Consider the following 17,088-nt stretch of genomic DNA (forward strand, 5'->3'; position numbering starts at 1 on the left):
GTTCGTTTTAACGATTTTTGAGCAAACAATTAGATGATTTAGATCAAAAGGGCTCTCTATACTAGCATTGATTTTTTATGGGTCGTTCCTCAAAATACAGATTTTGTTCCGTTTCGTTGTGTTTCGTTTCGTTTCGCCATGTTCCGTTCCGTTTCGTTTCGTTTCGCTCTGTTTCGTTTCGTTTCGCCGTGTTTCGTTTCGTTTCGCCATGTTTCGTTTCGTTTCGCTCTGTTTCGTTTCTGTTCCGTTTCTCACTTTACCGAGACCCCTTTATCTCCCCTGATTTACTGGAAGCAATGGATTCTGACGTGCCGTCCTGCTCTGGAGCCAAAAAACGTCGCAAATCAACAGATCAAATAGACGATCCTGTTTTTGTTGAATTCCACTCGAACGAACCATTGATTGCGTTACTTAACAACAGTGTCTCGGCTTTAAAGAAAAGAAACGAGTTCTCTTTATGTATGCTTAAAATTTCCCATTGTAATGGAATGGCTCCAAAAAACTTCTCAAAAGCTTTTTGCCAAACAGAACGATATAAGTGCACTGATGAAGCTTCTTCATCATCATCTACATTGAGCCCAAAGCATGTTATGTTGTTTTCCATGTCCAGTATCTTTTGTTACGGAGAAGAATTGTTGTGTAGTTTTCTGAAACCAAAAAGTGAGACTTGCCTTCCTCAAAGAAAAGGTGCAAAAATTGCATTATCAAAGCTTTTGTATTTTCTTTCAGAAGAAACTGGCGGTAAGATTTATAAAAATATTCTATGGGCATTACTGGTCCAAGACCAGTTACTATATGAAATTCTTTGTTTTTATCAAATATTTTTTTTCAGGAACATCTGTTGAAAATATTCTTTTAGCATAAACTGATAAAAGCCGTTAGCAGTTACCAAAAGTTATACTAAACACCATAATCTCGGGCTGCTTTTCATTATGAGGTTCCTACCAACTGTACCAGTCGAACCGGAAATGGAACACGAACCCTAGGTTTGGTTCAATTGGATTGTCTGTTGAGACGAACTAGAAGAACCAAAATAGTCCGCAGTAAATGGTTCAAACCCGGTACAAACCGCATAATGGAAAACACCCTCGGACTTTAAATCATTTTGTAAACCAGTGGACCATAAAATTGGGGTCAAAACTCTAATTTGGCATTAAAATACGGGACCTCACGGTTAATGACGCCATATTGGATAGGGGGCAAATTTTCATACTGGGGGTGAAAACGGTATGAAAAATAGGGGAAAACATCATGGAAACTGAACAGTTGCTTGGAAACACACATAGCTTTTCCCGTAGTTTCATACCATTTCCCCCTCCAGCCAGAAAATCTGCCCCCTATCCAATATGGCGTCATTAACCGTGAAGTCTCGTATTAGAAAGATCGTATATCATGATCATAGGAAACATGTGTAATAAGTGTCAAGTTGATTGGACCAACTTCATTCAAAACTACCTTGACCAAAAACTTTAACCTGACACAAGACAGACTATCATACAGTACGCCCAGAGAGTTTGTAATCGCGAACTTTTATCACCGATTTTCGAGTGTAGCGGTGTGACACCGCGAATCACGGATTCTACTCCCAATTTCCTCCAAAGATTCTCTCCCAACACCGCGTGGCTGTTAATTGGTTTATTGCCCATCGGATGAACTGAAAATTAATGACGCGTGACAACATAATCGGATTAGCCAGATTTATTACCTTTGTACATTTAATCGATCTTGATTGCACCTGTGTGCTTTAAAATACGTTATTTAAATGTCCATTCATTGTCAGATAAAAGTGTGACATTTTTATTTAAAATAAGATAATTATTCTTGTATGTATATGCCCATGTCATTGTCATATGAAATAAAACGTAAAAACGTATAAAAATACGAATAAAACACTTATTTAGTATTTTCATTATAGTCCGATCAGGTCATAATTTTTGTTTTTTCAACAAAGTTTCAACAAAGATGATTTTACCACAATTAGAACCTTTTATGACCTACTCAGTGAGCAATATCCGGTTCATTAATAGTTTAATATTATATAATTAATATCAACTGGCTTAAAACAAAATGATGTTTTTACGGTAATTTGTCCAATCTAAATCAAACCCTAGAGTTAATAAATAAATTCATTGAAACAAATATATGTGACTACTGAACAACAAATTTTCCTATTCGATAGTATGGTTGGATCCGTTTTAAGTTATGGGTCTGAAATATGGGGTTTTCATCGTGCTGGTGATATAGAGCTTATATATAATAGATTTTGTAGATTTATTTTGAAACTTGGTAAAAAAGTCCCTACAAATTTTTTATATGGTGAACTTGGGCACCTGCCATTGCATATTTTGAGAAAATATAAAATCCTGAAATATTGGATTCATATTGTAACTAATAAACCTCATATTGTATATGAAGTTTATAAACTTTTGTACAAAGATGCAAATAATGGTAAAATTAATTGGGCGTCTAACGTAAAAAAATTGTTATGTAACCTTGGATTTTATGATGTATGGATTTCACAAGATACTAGTAAATTATCATTTGATTGTATAAAAACACGTATTAAAGATCAATTTTTACAAAGCTGGAATACAGCTTTAGAAGAATGTAATAAACTTTGTATTTATAAACGATATAAACTAGAATTTGGTTTTGAAAAATACTTAGATTTTCATTGTAATGTATCTATATTAACAAAACTACGTAGCGGCACACTTAAATTAAATGTTGAAGTTGGTCGTTATCTAAATACTCAAAGAGAAAACAGAATTTGTATGTGTTGTAATATGAATGTTTTAGAGGGCGAGTATCATTTTGTTTTATCATGTCCAGCGTATAGATCTGTGCGTATAGAATTTTTACCTTTATTCTACTGTTCTTGGCCAAATCGGCACAAGTTAGATAATTTATTACAAGCTCATTCTAAATCTCTGACAGTAAAACTATGTAACTATTTAAATGCAGCTTGGAAAATTAGATCGCATATATTGTCATAATATTATTGTATACCCTGTAACTACTGTTCTCTGCTGTCTTTTGTTTGTCATATATTGTATATATTTTCGTTTGCCATAGCATGTATATGCTTCTTGCAAATAAAGTATTCATTCATTCATTCAACTTATCGGACCAACAAGTGAACTCTGTTACTTTCAATTTATTTTGAAATGTAAAATATTATGTTTCACTACCTCGGTAGATTACCGACTTGAAATATTTGAATTTAAAAAAGAAACAAATAGTTTTGTATGCAATGTGGCAGCCCTATATTCATAAATACTGAGATAATTCCCCGCCCAGACACAACACAATAATCACAACCTTATTTAATTATATGAAGAAATAAAATCATGTGTTTTTTTTATCTGTTATGATCTGTTATTGATCTTTTATTTTTTTAAATAAAATTGGATTGGCGCAATCCGTATTTTACTGCTCGTTAAAAGTCCTCGGCGAAATATAAAAAGAAGTATTTCAACAATTTATACTATAGAATATTAAAATGAAATTATATCGTACAAGAAAGAAATATGTAAAAAAAAATGGGGTGCGTCTAAACACTGCTAAGGAGTCCTTAGTGCACTAAGGACTTATAACATGCCACTAAGGACTAGATGGAGTGCTGTTACATGTAATTTCTTTTCATATTATGGTAGAGAATGATATTTAATGCATAAATTTCAATTTTTGTAGAAAATAAATCATAGATAAATAAGATATTCAACATTATTTAGACACGTGCCTGTATTTCTTTGATGTGCCGAAAATCAATGAACCGTTTGACACGTGTCTAATTACATAACTGATTACACGGGAATCATGCTATTTGTTGTGTTTAATGGACAAGATTGGTAAAGTTGGATACTAATAAATGAATTGTTGTTGAAATACTATTAATGTGTTTTTATTTCAGAATGAAGAAGTTTTTTTTCTCAAGTGTATTTTGTAATTATTTCTTGTAAATAATAAATGGGTCTCCTGGCCAGAACAATATATTATATCTAATGAAGGTTTTTTTAATTTGATGTTCATATTAATAAATGACAGAATATATATATTTCTTTTAAATATTTTAATTCACATTTATATATATATATATATATATACACAGATATTTACATTACATTTCATAGCACTATGATTGTTATTTTCTTGTCGTTATTCTGACATAACCTAGGAACTGTTGTAAAGTTTAGTGATTTGAACGAGAAATCTTGTTGGCCATTCATTGGCGGGTACACTGATTTTATAGGAATACCAATAACTTGAGATAGAGCCAAAAGTGTCCAACTGGACGACCAACCATGTTTTGAGGAACAATCAAATGTGGATGAAATGTAATTTGGCGAAATCAAAATTAGATCTTTTGCTTTTGGTATTGTTGTGTAATGGTCTTTTTGTAACACCATTTCTATACATGTACGGTAGCGGAGTTCTGTAGCTAGATCATCTGTACCGCAAAGTGCGACGGACACAGCATTAAAAAGACAACTACCGTTACCATTAACGTCGAACGGTGTACCTAACTTAGTTGCATCGAACTTTTGGAGAATACTTTGAGAGTCAGAATCTATAAGTTGATGTCTGCTTGGTTTAAAATCGGAGAGTTTGAACGGCTGCGGATTTTCTGTCAAGGCAACGTCTGTTAGGTGAAGGAACCCATTCTGTGCTGCCTGAAAAATAAATAAAAAATTAATCATTTGAATAACAAAATAACCAAACATTTCAGTAGTCATAGTTGAAGAGCTTACGGTGACCTATAGTTGTAAATTTCTATGTCATTTTGGTCTCTTGTTAAGAGTTTACTCGTTGGAGCCCCCTTTTTTGACGATACACTTATACTTGTCCTGGGTTGGGAACCCCTTTTAAACAATTGATGACGGGCGACGACGGACATGCGTTCGAACAATAGACAGGTATGGAGCCTAAACACATTATTTTGTTTCTTGTGGTGCACTTTTCAAAATTTATTTTCTTATATGAAGACGTTAAGCGATGTATTACTGGACAAAACGTCATCAATAAGATAATAAACTTTTTACTACATGCAACCACCCTTATGCGATTGCAATGGTACTTTTTCAAAATTTTATCTAATAAAAAATATTAACTACATGTAACCAAACTTATTTAATGCATGCCAAGCTACCAGTAAACAGACGGATTTAGACAGAGATTATTTTGTGTGTGTATGCTATGGTTCATTTTCAAAATTTATTATCATATGAAGAACACGTTTGAGCAATATATTTCTGGACAAAAACGAGTTCAATACGATAATAAATTTTTACTACATGCAACCAATATAAAAAAAAAAAGATGTGGTAGGGTTGGCGATGAGACAACTATTCACAAGAGACAAAATGACACAGAAATTAATATCTATAAGTTACCCTATGTCCTTCAACAGTGAGTTAAGTACATATCACGTAGTCATTATTTCTAAAATTAATTATTTAAAGCCAACTACATGTAAATAGATGTATATAGACAAAGTTTATATCTTTTGCGTATGCTATGGTTCATTTTCAAAATTTATTATCATATGAAGAACACGTTTGAGCAATATATTTCTGGACAAAAACGAGTTCAATACGATAATAAATTTCTACTACATGCAACCAATATAAAAAAAAGATGTGGTAGGGTTGGCGATGAGACAACTATTCACAAGAGACAAAATGACACAGAAATTAATAACTATAAGTTACGCTACGGCCTTCAACAGTGAGTAATGCACATACGAGTAAAGCACATACCACATAGTCGTTATTTCATAAAATATTTAATACAATATGTTAAACAAATAATTTTGTAATAAAAAAAAATACAAATTGGATTCGCTTCTCACAAACAAGATCTTCTTAAAGGAAAACATTATATCTTTAACTCTAAATTAACAAATGCAGGAAATTATGTAAATAATGTACTAAACACTGTGGAACCGTGATTTTGAAAACATTTATCTCTTTCATATATATATTTGAAATAAAACCTAATCTGACTAAAACTCGTTAAATTATTATTTTAAACTTCTTTTACTTTTTGAAGAAAAAAAATGTCAAACAATTTCAAATAAATAAGTACCGTATGAAGCCTTTGTAAACTGATATCAAACTGGTTGAAAACTAGTGGTTTTGATAAACCCCAAGGACGCCACATGATTTTTTTTCAATTCAATCGTTATTCGTACTAGTACGTATAAAGCAGTAATAGAAAGTGGAAAAATAAAAATCATGTTTTATAGCTTTTTTTCGGAATTTACTCATGTTTTAGTGAAGCCATTTGTATATACACGCATCTTTGTCGGAATTTAAATAAAAACAAAAAAATTATAAATATATATATTCATTTTGTCTTCATGTCTCTTACATAAACATTTTACCAAGCTGACCACACTCTTACTTATTAGTTGGCGCACATCAAAGATAAAACCTTATGCAAATAACTTTGTCGGGAAATATAAATGAAACAAAAACAAAATTATTTGTCCTTTTAATCATTTTAGATAAGAACAATACATTTTATTATGATAATCAAGTATTAATCTTTTCGATACAATTGTTAATTACTTAAGTTAAAGAATATGATTGTTTAATCAGCTGTTATATTATTTGGCACGTGTCAATCGGTTCATTGATTTTAAACACTGGACACTTTAAATTTGCAAAACACTCATTTGCAAATCCGCCGCCGCCTCAAATAAGAGCTACAATGTCATGAATATAACCAAAATGTGCGGAATTACATGGGATTCAATAATTTCATTCATTTTCTACTGTTACTATTATATTTATTTTTCTATTTGATTTATAAAAACATGGGATTTTCAATATCCCATGGGACAGGGCAAAATCCCATGGGATTTACCATTATCCCATGGGATTTTGGTTAAATCCCATGGGATTTTTTTTGGTCCCATGGGATAATTGTAGTCCCATGGGATATTTGTTGTCCCATGGGACAAAAAAAATCCCATGGGATTATTATTATCCCATGGGATTTTTAATATCCCATGGGACAAAATAAAATCCTATGGGATTCAAATTATAAATATATAGATATAAATATACAGTAATGTGTATGTTACAATGTATTCTATTTGGTAGTAAATTGTTATAAGATGAATCTTTTTAATTGAATATCTTTTTTCTTTGGAAATGTTAATTCAACATATTGTTCTATAACTGTTCAAAACTAAACTTTTAAACAACAAAGTAGATAATGTAAGTATCAATATATGTTTATTTATGAATTATAGAATACTTTCTTGAAACACTATTATTTACCATTTGAAAACAATGAAAAACTCTAATATAAGGCTGAACATACTAGTACTGTAAATTCAGAAATTATTGCGTGCATTTATTATTGGATTTTTGTCATTTAAGACTAATATGAGATTTTAATTTTTTACGATTTTGAGATCAGTTTAATTCATATAAAATATTTCTAAATGGGAGTTTAAATTATTGCGTTTACATCTGTGTTGCAATTTTTGCAAATATAAACCCTCACAACAATTCTTGAATTTACAGTAGCTATTTAAGTAAATCTATTTTTTTCACAATATCCCTCCACACAAAACATTAATAGTTTCTTATCATCCAGCATTGTGTGATCTTATAGTCCACTTTTTGGTCATTCAGCGCACAGAACATTGACATTATTGTGGTTTCAATATCTTTGGTATTTAAAAGAACTTCAAATCATTGACTGAGTGATGGAAATAATAGCTGATCCAACTTTTGTCTTTGAATTTATTCTGGTCTTGTTTCTATGTTTTCTCCATTTATTCTAGATGATGAATTTCAATCCTTCTGAAAAAGAACCAATAAAATCTGAAGTATTATATAAAAATTTTTGCATACATGTAGCAATAATATGATTTTTAATAAAAATAGCTATGCGGTATGGATTTTACTGATTGTTAAAGGTTGTCCAATGTCATCAGTTTCTAACCTCTTACATCCTTTGGTCTCTGATGGAGAGTTGTCAAATTAGCAATATACCACATCTTCCTATTCTAATACTACCGGTATATAATAATCAATTAATATATTCTTCTTTATAACGTTTGGGTATTTTCCCAAGTTATTTATATCATATATAAAGATCAATGTTAAAACTTTAGGCAATTATAATAACATATTCCATTATTCACTAGAATTTCAATATATTATACAAAATGCAGACAACAGAAACAATATATCTTTAAGCTTTTGAAGTTCTGACGGAGTTCAATTTGTGTTTTATTTCAATGTAAAAATACCTTGAAATCTTCGGACATATTGGAAATTCCCCTGTCAGTGTGCAGTTTGAACCATGGTCAGAACCATGGTTAACCATGGTCAACCATGGTTGTATGACCATGGTTGACCATGGTTTGACAAAATTGTTAATTGGCCGACCATGGTTAACCATGGTTTTAATGACCATGGTTGACCATTGTTAGAACCATGGTCAACCATGGTAGGAACCATGGTCAACCGTGGTTACAACCATGGTCAACCGTGGTTCGAACCATGGTCAACCGTGGTCCCAACCATGGTCAACCGTGGTTCCAACCATGGTCAACCATGGTTATTAATGAGTCAACCATGGTCAACCATCTCCATTAAACCATGGTTGGCCATTTTACATTCTTGTCAAATCAATCTTCAATTATCTTGAAACAGTTAGTCTACTTGTTATGGAGCCTGTATACTTCTCTTCCTTTTCGTGTCAGGACTACCAACAAATGCTAAATTGCATGAAACTCTTTAAAGCTACCCTTGCAGAAATGTTCATCCATAAAATGCAAAGCAGTTTCCACCTGCAAGAACATAAAATTTTCCACAAAGAATCAATTGTTCTTGATAATTTGTATACAATAACAGATTTTAAGGATCAAAAATGTTTTATCTTCTTTTGCAAATTTTCAATAATAAAAACACCCAACAAAATAAACATTATGAACATGTTTTTGTTTAAACAAATAATTGTACACCCCCTTTTTTTTTTGGTTTACCTTTCAAACAAAAGAATGATTGTGTAAATTATTTTACCATTGACAAAATTTTCATATTGTACAGTTTTATCAGTTACACCTGGAATTAAAAACAATTAAATATAAAATTTATGTTGATATGGATAACTGACACTGACAAAAAAAGTTTAAAGACCTATTTCAGGTGGCATGTGTTCAATTAATGAAAGCCAAATCAAATACTGTAACAATTTTTACATCTTTTAAACAAAATATCAAACAGATTTCCTGTGAATGTACTTATCTGATAACAAATCTTCTTTACGTGACAACACTGGACATCAAATCCTTCACTTGATTTTTAAAGCGCGAAATAACTTTACTGAGATCACGTGACGTTTGTTCCAAGTCATTTAAATGTTTCGCACTGAGTGAATCATTGTTAACGGTTGGTGATAATAATTGATCATGACGTCGCATGTGTTTCCGGTTGGCGAATAAACATAAACAATAAAGACTAAAGATATCACTCTGAAAATTATGTTTTCAAGTTCTTAAAATATGCCGTATAATGATAAAGAAAGGCAGATTTATGAACTTGGAGAGAAAGTCAGAAATTACGTCTTTGGAAGAAAGAAATACATCGTTAAATGACAGCGTACAACTGTTAAAAAACAAGGAATACTGATCGAAAGTAAGTTCCAACTTCCAGTTTGTAAAAGTTTGTAAGTCCCAAATTTGACCCGACTGTAAATAGCATTCTCTGCCACTATAGCTTTACTGCTCAGTTTATGTGTGTTTTAAAATGTATAGAGAATATATTGTTATTGAAATAATCATGAAAGGTCACAATTTACCTCTTGGGAAGAAAGAAATTAAAAATTGTCAATAACATTGTACCACTGAAAAAACGAGCACGATTTTTTAATATTGAAAGTCTCGAAGTAATTTACAATTTGTTATAAATTCCCATGGGTATAATCCAGATCAATATTTATTCACCAAGACCATGGTTGTCAAATTGACCATGGTTGATTAGACCATGGTTGTCAAATTGACCATGGTCAACCATGGTCAGATGTTTACCATGGTCACAAACGTGGAAAACCATGGTTAACCATGGTTAGATAGAGCATGGTCAACCATGGTCAGATGTTGACCATGGTCACAATCATGGTTAACCATGGTTAACCATGGTTTTCAGCACAGTCAACCATGGTTTGACCATGGTTATCAATGGTTAGCGATGGTAACCATGGTCAACCATGGTTGCATTTTGACAGGGGTTATCATGATTATAACATTGATACAAAAAAATATATTGTTTCATACTTATTTTTTGTGTTGTTGGATTGCTGTCTCATTTTACAGTTATACATACATCAATAATCTTCTTCTTTATTAAAAGTAAATATGGGATATTTTTATTTTTATAATCTGAAAACATTATATTTCTATCGAATAACTTATTACCAAGTTCACAAACACCAACGTGTTTGTCAGATACTTATTTTAAGACATGTATAAATGTTTCAGACCATATAAGTATTTGGACCGTACGTTTATGGTCCGAAACATATAAGTATACTCTTACAGTCCGACCATATGCATACAATCAGACCATTTGAGTATACCCGGTACTTGTACTGTCTAATACCAGAGCTCAACAAAACATGTATTTTTATTTCTACTGCAATTAAACTTTTTGTATTAATCTATTAAAGATTTCAGTTATGTTGATCTGTAATGTATATTTGTTTCTAATAAACTTGACCAACTTCTTAAAATTGGGCAGACTGTACGCCTAGTCTAAATACTCATATGTTCTGGAACATAAACATGATTAACAAGCATTCGACAGGATGTCATGCTAAAATCCCTTAATATTAGTACTAAATTTTGAGTATATATATGTAAATCCACAGGCTACTTACTGAAATTAAAGAGGATACAATTTAGAGGAAGGACTGGACAGATGAATGCACCAACACTATTAAAACAGAGCATAAAACTTACCAAAAACAAGATGTTTTACATTTATCCTTCAGAAGCAGGAAAATTGAAAGTTTTTTTTTTCTTTCTCTGCTGTCCATGGTATAAACTTTAAATTCATTCATGCAAAATATGAAAATCTGCAAAAGTAGGACCTTGAACCTCAGCTTATCCACATTTTGACTTTTGAGCTGCATATTTTTTTTTTCTTTTCATCTTGCTGACAATCTACATGATCTAAACATAAAAAAATGATAAAAACATAATTCTAGATGAACTTTGTGTTTTTATTTTTGTTGATACAAACAATTTTTCCCAGCTTAAAAGGAAAACATCATCACAAAAAAGGAGGTCATACTGACCTCCTAAATATTTAAACAAACCAAAATAATTACTTGATTAAGATCTTGTCATAAATTAATAGCATTGATACTCTTATTTTTGAAGACCATATATATATATATATATGTCTTTTGCATACTTATATTCCTTTGTACAACAGTATGCATATTAAGATTGATTCCGAGGACTTAAATGTTAAATTAGCATGATTAATTTTAGTTTCTCAGCTCCATGTGTACAATATGAGAGTATCTTGTAATACTGTATATTCTGATATTCAGAACATATTGTGAGGTTTTTATTAATGCAAATGAGAGCTGTATATCATTCTCATTTCTGAGACATATTTATGAGCTGAAGACCAGTGCCAAAATTTCCTCACTGCATTGAAGACCCATAGGTGACCTTCGGTCGTTGTCTGCTTTTTGGTTGTCACTTGTGTTGTTGTCTCTTTGACAAATTCCCAGTTTCTACTTCCCATTTTATAACATGTATGCAGATTTTTCTTAAATTACAATAATCAATCACGCAATTCTGTCCATTATTTATTTGTTATTGAAAATAAGCAAAAATAAATGCACACAAAATTTAACATTGTTAATAAAGGCTTTTTTTTAAATTCAAAACAGTTGCCTACACCGTTAATTTCCTTGTTTGATTTATTTCATATTTTTAAAGGCTTAAATAGCTAGCTAGATGGTATGCCTGGATGGATCCAGCCATTTTATAAAGGGGGTTCCCTGTTCCCAACCCAAGATTTAGGAGGGGTGGTTCCAACTATATGTTCCCATTCAAATGCATTGAGTGTCCAAAAAAAAGGAGGGGTTACAAGTTGAACTACCAACCCCTAGAATCCTCCCCCTGTGATCCGGATTTTTTTTCACTTAACCACTGGGGATCTCAACCATTTAAAAGTTTTTCAAACATGTGAGGGTGGGGGTGACCCCCCATGGACTCTCCCTATATTTCATTTGATGTGTTTTATTGTTCCATACAAGAATATATATGGTTTAGGGGTGGGGATCTTGACCGTTTACAAGATAATAGCACATTCTCAAATTGAACGGGACGGGGTGACCCCCAGGGACTTCCTTTTAATTTTAATTGATTTGTTTTATCGTCCCATTCAAGAATATATATGGTTTAGGGGTGGGGATCTGGACCGTTTACAAGATAATAGCACATTCTCAAATTGAACGGGGATGGGTGACCCCCAGGGACTAACCTTTAATTTTAATTGATTTGTTTTATAGTCCCATTCAAGAATATATATTGTTTAGGGGTGGGGATCTAAACCGTTTACAAGATAATAGCACATTCTCAAATTGAATGGGGTGGGGTGACCCCCCAGGGACTTCCCTTTAATTTTAATTGATTCATTTTATTGTCCTATTCAAGAATATATATGGTTTAGGGGTGGGGATCTAAACCGTTTACAAGATAATAGCATATTCTCAAATTGAAGGGGGTGGACTCACCCTCCCTTCTTTCTCCCCCCCCCCCAAAAAAAAATTACCTGATCACCCCCCCCCCCCCCCCCCCCCTTTCCTCATTTCAATCACCCTGATATATGATCTGATAGTTTTATCACTTACAATAGGAATTGGTTTAAATTCCCCAATTAATTCTAGTCGGTCAAATATATGAATAAATTGATTTAAATTTCATTTTTGATAAAGAAGGACAACAGTTTTCTATGGTTAATAGAACTTGATAGTTACTAATTTGGGAAGCTTTCAAATTCATAGCATGCGGGTGGCTGTGTTCAAAGTGCTGGGTTTTTTATCACCCTCGTTGTTTGCGGACTAACGATTTAGGCCTGTGGTGGTGGATTATAGTGTGCGTGCATTAATTTCCTATACCTTCTTAATTAATATTTTCAAATACTGACGGCAAGTGTTGTAATATATCAGTGTCTTATTTGAGACCAACGTGCTATTTACATGTGCGATCGAAAATGCAGGGGAAGGAAACTTGTCAATTGTGTTTATTTTTAATCCAAAATAAAATAAGCCGCCGTAAATTTAATCTTGGGTTAATTCCTCAAATTGATGCAAGAGGCTTCTTTTTTTTTTAAGCTATATTTTTAATGACTTACACTTTTTACCATTATTCTCTTTCTTTCACTATTCTTTATTCCTTTTTTTCTTTGCCCGTTATTCTCTATACCCTCTTATGATCTCTTATGTGGACTTTCGGTGGTTTATTTTTTTAGTTCTGTGATAAGTCAATATTTCATGCAGGTTCATGAAATAATGGTTTTATGCATATCAGCCAAGATTGTGCGTGGAATTTTAATAAACAATTCAACACCACATGTTATGTGAATTTGATTAAAATCGATGAACATGAATTTGACAGCTAGTGACCCTTTTACAGGTAAAATTCAATTAACAAATTCTGACCTACTGGCATTCAACACCAAATTACCTACTTGCTGTATATTGATAAATGTGATTGTAGGTCAATACCTCAACATCGTGAATACGCCATGTGAGGTGTTGGTTATGTGTGCTACGGGGTCACTGGTGGCGCCTTCAAAACAGAAAAAAAAATCCCAGTAAAAAAGTGTGGAATTTTGTTGTTGAAAATCTAAGTTGTAAATTCCTGAAAAATGTACTTAATTCCGTTCAACTGCTAACATGTAAGTTCGATACGAAAATAGGATAAAAAGCATCCGAAAAATTTGTGATCAGTAATTGAAGAGCAATGGGTAAAAAAAAACTGAAGAAGAAAAGTAAAAAGTAAAAAAGTCGTTGAATTAATTATTTTACAATTGTTTAAATATATGAGAGAATGTTTTAGGAAAATTGTCTTTATTTACAAATAAATGTATTTAAGTTCAGGAAATGATTTATTCTTCTGGCGGCTTCAAATATTTTTTTATCAATAACTTATACACAAGGAGACATTTTTTACCTTTGACAGCATGAACTGCAGTTAATTAGCAAACACAAATTAAGACACAAAATTCGTTTACAAATAAATTTTATAGAAGGAAAAAAAGGGGGGGGGGGGGGGTAATACGCTCACATACTTCTAAAAAGATTTGTATATGAAAGCTGTCTAAAGATAATTTTAAATTATTTCAGGAGTTTTGAAAAAATATATATATATATAGAGTTTAATTTTCGACGTCTATACTGTTCCAAAAAAAGGTGATTCTTTTTCAAGATTTGGTTCTTCAGTTTCGACTCAAAATTTCTTTTTAAATTGTTAGATGGCAAACTATTTAGGATAAGATTGTATCTGTTCTTTAAGTATTTATGGTGATATTGGCGACGAGTTTCATTATATTATAGCAAGGGCTTGTACAAGTTTTTATTAAAGAATTTCAGCAATATAAATAGACGAAAGTAGGCAAACAATTATTAAGATCTCCAAGCGGGCCAAATTGTACATCGAAAAAGATCTATATTTCTAAACGTTTTTAAATGATATAACTTGAATAGAAAATTTCCCAACTATGTGAAGATTCTTTATATTTCTAAACGTCTTCGATTATTACATACCAAAGAAAAATTTATTTAGTATATTCATATAATTTTATATTTTTTTCCAAGTAAACTTTTTTTTGCAAAGTTTACTTCTATGTGTTTATAACCATCAACAGAGACACATTCTTTGCCATCACCAATCAGTCCTAATCATTAAAGATCAATTGACAAAATTCAAATGATGATTGGTATTGAAAATGATCATCGGTCATCCGTGACGTATTCTAAAATCCTAAATAACGGCGCATGTCGATAGATAGATAGTTTATTAATTATCGTCTCGCCATTTAAATTTCACCAAGGGGTGGAAGCAATGAAGGACTTTATAAAACCAAGGATGTGTATAGTTACTATACAAATCCTTGATAAAACCAGAGACATATAATACAATTATATTATATGTCTCTGATAAAACTATGTACATGTACTTATTAATATTTCTATAACAAATTATAAAAACGTTTAGTGTAAAAATCATCGATTTATAAATGTCTCTTTTTGCTTAAAATATATTTGCAGGTTTTGGCATTTTTGTAAATAACATTAATGTTTTGGCATCCCAATGCAAAACACAGGTGACAGCCGATTCAAACTTAAATAACTTTTTTAAAGTTTGTTTTATTTTGTCAGAGACATATAATACATGTATTATATGTCTCAATACATGTATTTATGTCTCAAATTTTATCAAAACAAAAATTACAAGATTATGAAATAAGTTATGAATCAAATGAATACCCTCAACACTAAAATACATGTCCTAAGTGACTTTTTATGTCTTGCGTGCACCGAGGAGATCCTTAACGGTTTTTAGACGTACCATTATTATTTATGCATATATTTGAAGCATTTTGTACTTTATAGGTATTTATATGTGTGTATCAGACAAAATGACTTCCCAATTAGCAGAGGCGGATTTAGGTTTTTTTCCAGCCCCACCCCCACACACTAATCTTGGAAAATGGGATATTATATAGGGAATCACTGAAGCATGACTGGCAGGGACCCCCTCTTAGGCAGTCAATGGGTCCCCACTTATGAAAATTTCTGGATCTACCACTGCTTAGTTCTAGTTATCTAAGGTCCTAGTGTGAAATATAACCAATAGGAATTGGTCTTTTTAAACACTTTTACATAGGCCTACATGTATACGTTTTGTCAAGGGTTGGTTCATTACCGACCGTGCAAGGGCTGTATAGCCAGTCAAGGTCGTTAAAAACTTCCATTTGTTGGTTCATGCAATATTGAAATTATGATTACTCAATGCGCAGTTACTAGTTACTGAAGTTGATATTAGCTACTTTTCTTCTTTATTTCATATAATTGATTTTTTGTTTTTTTTTCTTCGAAAAATTTGTGGTGTTGAAATAGGGAATAGACACAGATACCTAAGCACATTTAACAAAAGAAATTTTGTGTAATGTCATCAATCTGTATTACACGTAGACAGGATGTTCTCTAGAAACTTTACGTTATACACACTGGAGAGTACACGCACTGTCGTAATGGAAAATTGCTGTATGTTATAATTACCTGTAATCAGCTTTGCAACAAATCAGTTGACTGACCATGTCATTACAGTTCAAACAGATTTCCCTCAAATCAAAATGGAATATATATATATATATATATATATATTGGTTTTTATATCTTTAAAATTTAAAACTTTAAAAAGTACACTTTGACAAAATTATGAAATATAACGAATTGAACAATTTAAAACATTATTTTAACAAAGTTCAAGATGTATTATTTTACAACGATCCTAAAAATATCCAAACAAACGATAAATCTAACGATATGAACCTACGCAGTTTTATATTATAAGACTGACACACACCAGTTTGCTAACTCAGTGTGCTGGGCCAGGGTGCTGGGTGAGGTGTTGGAACTTGATATACATGTATCATTAAGTTACAGTTCTGTTAAGATTTGACTGCCTTTTTACAGGGAATTTCTATTCTTACAGTTAGTATATACTGTTCCTGGCTTAAAATGATTCTCTGCTCAGCAACTGGTGCGTAATTAGCATTTTTTTCACGTGATTTTATTCAAATATCTTGTAGCAGTAAAAAACACAATTTAATGTATTTTTCAAATAGCTTTAAATAATTATAGCGAAAAACAGCGAACATGGGAACATGAAATGTTTTTAGTAGCCTCATTATTAAATCTCCCGGTGAGTGTGATCAAATAAAGAGGTTCTCCGACTCCGTAATACTTGGAAAATCTTATCTGATTCAGGATCAATTCATCGGTTACACTCCCCTATCACCAGTGATTCTTTGT

General features: G+C 31.9%; 1 protein-coding gene across 1 annotated transcript in view; it reads left to right on the forward strand.

Moving 5' to 3' along the window:
• The first annotated feature begins 249 nt into the window (after positions 1-249).
• Positions 250-17,088, forward strand: part of LOC139529060 (uncharacterized) — a 70,957-nt gene continuing 54,118 nt past the window's right edge. Inside the window, exon 1 of the mRNA XM_071325303.1 lies at positions 250-741. Within this exon, the coding sequence (XP_071181404.1) occupies positions 297-741 (445 nt within the window). The 5' untranslated portion in view covers positions 250-296. The remainder of the gene's footprint in view (positions 742-17,088) is intronic.

The sequence above is a fragment of the Mytilus edulis genome, chromosome 6 (assembly GCF_963676685.1).
Source record: "Mytilus edulis chromosome 6, xbMytEdul2.2, whole genome shotgun sequence".
Taxonomy (NCBI): domain Eukaryota; kingdom Metazoa; phylum Mollusca; class Bivalvia; order Mytilida; family Mytilidae; genus Mytilus; species Mytilus edulis.